This window comes from Poecilia reticulata, unplaced genomic scaffold, assembly GCF_904066995.2.
Source record: "Poecilia reticulata unplaced genomic scaffold, P_reticulata-male-v2 Scaffold_29, whole genome shotgun sequence".
Classification (NCBI taxonomy): Eukaryota; Metazoa; Chordata; class Actinopteri; order Cyprinodontiformes; family Poeciliidae; genus Poecilia; species Poecilia reticulata.
In genome coordinates this window covers 18,489-21,894 of record NW_027675127.1, presented here as the reverse complement: position 1 = coordinate 21,894, position 3,406 = coordinate 18,489, and the positions used below count along the sequence as shown (strand labels likewise).

Sequence of the window (3,406 nt, the reverse complement as noted above, 5' to 3'; positions counted from 1 at the left end):
GGGCTCAGTGGACTCGGCCTGGTTACCATAGCAACAGCAGCAAGGTAATGTTAAGCGGAGCCGTCCATCAGCCGGACGCTGCAGTGAAGCTGTCAGAGGGTCAGAACCAGGACCAGAGCTCCAGCTGCAGGAGGGATCAGGTAGCATCCATGAGCTGATGATGGACATCCCAGCTGTTCCTGAAGGGAAAAGCTTCACGTCTGGAGGAACTGGGCCATCAGGCTGGGTTCCTTCACCAGAGGGGAACGCAGCAGCAGGTCCGTTTGCGGACCTCATGTTGAGAACCGCTGCCGTTTCTGAAACATTTCAGGAGAAACTGCGCAGCACGTGCACGGAGCATACCGGAGTCACAGGAACGCGCAGCTCCAGGGACCAATCGTTAAACTACGTCAGAGGTTTCTCCCGGCGCGTGACGCGGGCTGCGTGGCGATTAGCGGGGACTCTGGCTCCGCCCACCGGGGTGGGGGGGAGTGTGCAGCACCTGTGCGACCGCAGATCGAGCCGCTGCGGCTTCTTCTCCAGCCGAACCTCCAGTTCATCTGCATAGGTTCGGTTCTGTTCGGACTTTCTCCTCTCCGCGCAGGGAACCGCAGCGGAGCCGGACCGGGAGGCTGGAACTCCGGGTTCGGTTCGGGATTCTCCTAAGAGCTGGAAGACTTGTTGCAGGAAGACCTTCCGGTCCGGTCCGGATCACGGGAAGCGGGTTGGACCTGCTGCTTCCTTCTGAAGGTTCTGAACAGCCAGAAAGTGAGCGACTGAGCGCCGCTTTCAGCTTTACGCGCTTTACGCACCGACTTGGTGCGTAAAGCTTCGCGCTCCGGCTGACCCGGAGCTCCGAACTCCGCTCGCTGGTTCCCGGATGTCCGCTTGTTGCCCTGCGGCTGTCTGAACCTCTGTCTCCCCCTCCAAAGCCTCCGGAGCTCCAGGCCAGCATGGCTGCGGGAGTCGCAGCCTGGATGCCGTTCGCCCGCGCCGCGGCCGTCGGCTGGATGCCGGTGGCCAGCGCGCCCATGCCGGCGCCTCCGCAGGAGAAGCAGCGCGGCCGGGACGGGCTGATCGTGCTGAACGTCAGTGGCACAAAGTTCCAGACGTGGCGGGACACGCTGGAGCGCTATCCGGACACCCTGCTGGGCAGCTCGGAGAGGGACTTCTTCTTCCACGAGGAGCGCAACGAGTTCTTCTTCGACCGCGACCCGGACATCTTCCGCCATGTCCTGAACTTCTACCGCACCGGAAAGCTGCACTACCCGCGCCAGGAGTGCATCTCCGCCTATGACGAGGAGCTGGCCTTCTTCGGCATCGTCCCGGAGATAATCGGAGACTGCTGCTACGAGGACTACAAGGACCGGCGGCGGGAGAACCAGGAGCGCATCCAGGACGACGAGGAGAGCGAGCAGAGCAGCGACCTGATGCCCGCGGATGCCAACTTCCGGGAGACCATGTGGCGCGCCTTCGAGAACCCGCACACCTCCACCATGGCGCTGGTCTTCTACTACGTCACCGGCTTCTTCATCGCCGTGTCTGTCATGGCCAACGTGGTGGAGACGGTGCCGTGCGGCGCCGCACCGAACCGCGTCAAGGTGCTGTCCTGCGGGGAGCGCTACGCGCTGGCCTTCTTCTGCCTGGACACAGCGTGCGTCATGATCTTCACGGTGGAGTACCTGCTGCGCCTCCTGGCGGCGCCCAGCCGCTACAGGTTCGCAAAGAGCGTGATGAGCGTCATCGACGTGGTGGCCATCATGCCCTACTACATCGGCCTGGTCATGACGGACAACGAGGACGTGAGCGGCGCCTTCGTCACCCTGCGGGTCTTCCGCGTTTTTCGGATCTTCAAGTTCTCGCGGCACTCTGCGGGACTTCGCATCCTGGGCTACACGCTGAAGAGCTGCGCGTCGGAGCTGGGCTTCCTGCTCTTCTCCCTCACCATGGCCATCATCATCTTCGCCACCGTCATGTTCTACGCTGAGAAGGGCTCCGGCAGCAAGTTCACCAGCATCCCGGCAGCCTTCTGGTACACCATCGTTACCATGACAACGCTGGGGTGAGTGACGCCGCCTATTTGGTTGTGGTCCCAAAGTGGGCGGGGCTGATTTTCAGAACGGATGTGCAGCTCCTGTTTCCGGAGGAGAAGTTCTGCTAAGAGGCGGAACAGAGCCGCTAATGTGGACCCAGAGGTTCTCCTGTCCACCAGAACCGGCCCAGTGGGTGAGCAGCGGATCATCTACTGGTTTCCAGTTGGTATCTTACTGGTTTCCAGGGTCTCCTCCCTGCTGGGCTGGACGTTAGAGAAGTCTCAAAGTGACAGCGTCCTGGTTTTGGGGGGTCTGTGAACGTTGCGCTGCGTCGGCCGTCGTCTGCTGGTCCGTATTAATACTTTGGGATTTTTATGAAGCAGCTGAAAGACGACGTTAACATTTGGACCACGACATGTTGGACCTGCTATTCATGTAATTCACCTGAGTAAATATTGTTCTGTGGAGGATGACGGACCAACACAGGAACCATCGGCTGGGAGCCCAGCTCACCTTTGACCTGCAGCCCTCCAGGGAGACCGGCCCAGTCCCTGAGATCTGGGACCAGAACCGGTCCAAGCTGCAGAACTGTTTACCTCCTGGAGGCCGTTGCCTTGGAGACGCTGCTCCTCGCTAACGTGCTAATTAAGTTAACTCTGAGACCAAACGATTCCTCTAATGGTACAGAATGAGGAAGAGGAGGAGCATCTTCATCCTGCTGTTGGGTCCGTTTCTGTCAGAACCATTAAAAGTTCTGAGAACCCAGCAGCTCTGGTCCGGGTCAGACGGTTCTGATACTCCTCCCACATCCAGTCTGGTTTGTCAACAGAACCAGAACTTAATATCCGAGCCGAACACTTGGACCTTCAGGGTCAGAGGTCATGTGAGTCAGACCTCTGACTCACATGAACCAGAACCAGAAGTCCTGATCCGAGGTCCGGGCTCTGAGGCTCCACCTCATCTTCCTCTCAGACTCCAGAAAGGAAGAGGAGGAAAATGAGGAAGAGGAGGAAATAAATGCTGCTGCAGACACACAAACACACACACTGTAACACACACTCTGTAACACACACACTGTAACACACACACTGTAACACACACTAACACACTCCATCATGCAGCTGCAGCTCGTGGATCTTTGTGTTTTCATCAGTGAAATGAGCAGGTGATGATGAGACAGGTGAGCAGCTATGAAACCTGGTCAGTGGGCATGTCCCAGTGGGCGTGTCCTAGTGGGCGTGTCCTAGTGGGCGTGTCCTAGTGGGCGTGTCTCAGTGGGCGTGTCTCAGCGGGCGTGTCCTAGTGGGCGTGTCCTAGTGGGCGTGTCTCAGTGGGCGTGTCTCAGTGGGCGTGTCCTAGTGGGCATGTCTCAGTGGGCGTGTCTCCGTGGGCGT

General features: G+C 59.0%; 1 protein-coding gene across 1 annotated transcript; it reads left to right on the top strand.

Moving 5' to 3' along the window:
* Positions 1–809: 809 nt before the first annotated feature.
* On the top strand, positions 810–2,081 carry LOC145550267 (A-type voltage-gated potassium channel KCND2-like). Its single transcript, XM_081604323.1, has one exon. It carries the CDS (start codon positions 933–935, stop codon positions 2,043–2,045), a length of 1,113 nt encoding a protein of 370 aa, XP_081460449.1. The 5' UTR covers positions 810–932; the 3' UTR covers positions 2,046–2,081.
* The last annotated feature ends 1,325 nt before the right edge of the window (positions 2,082–3,406 follow it).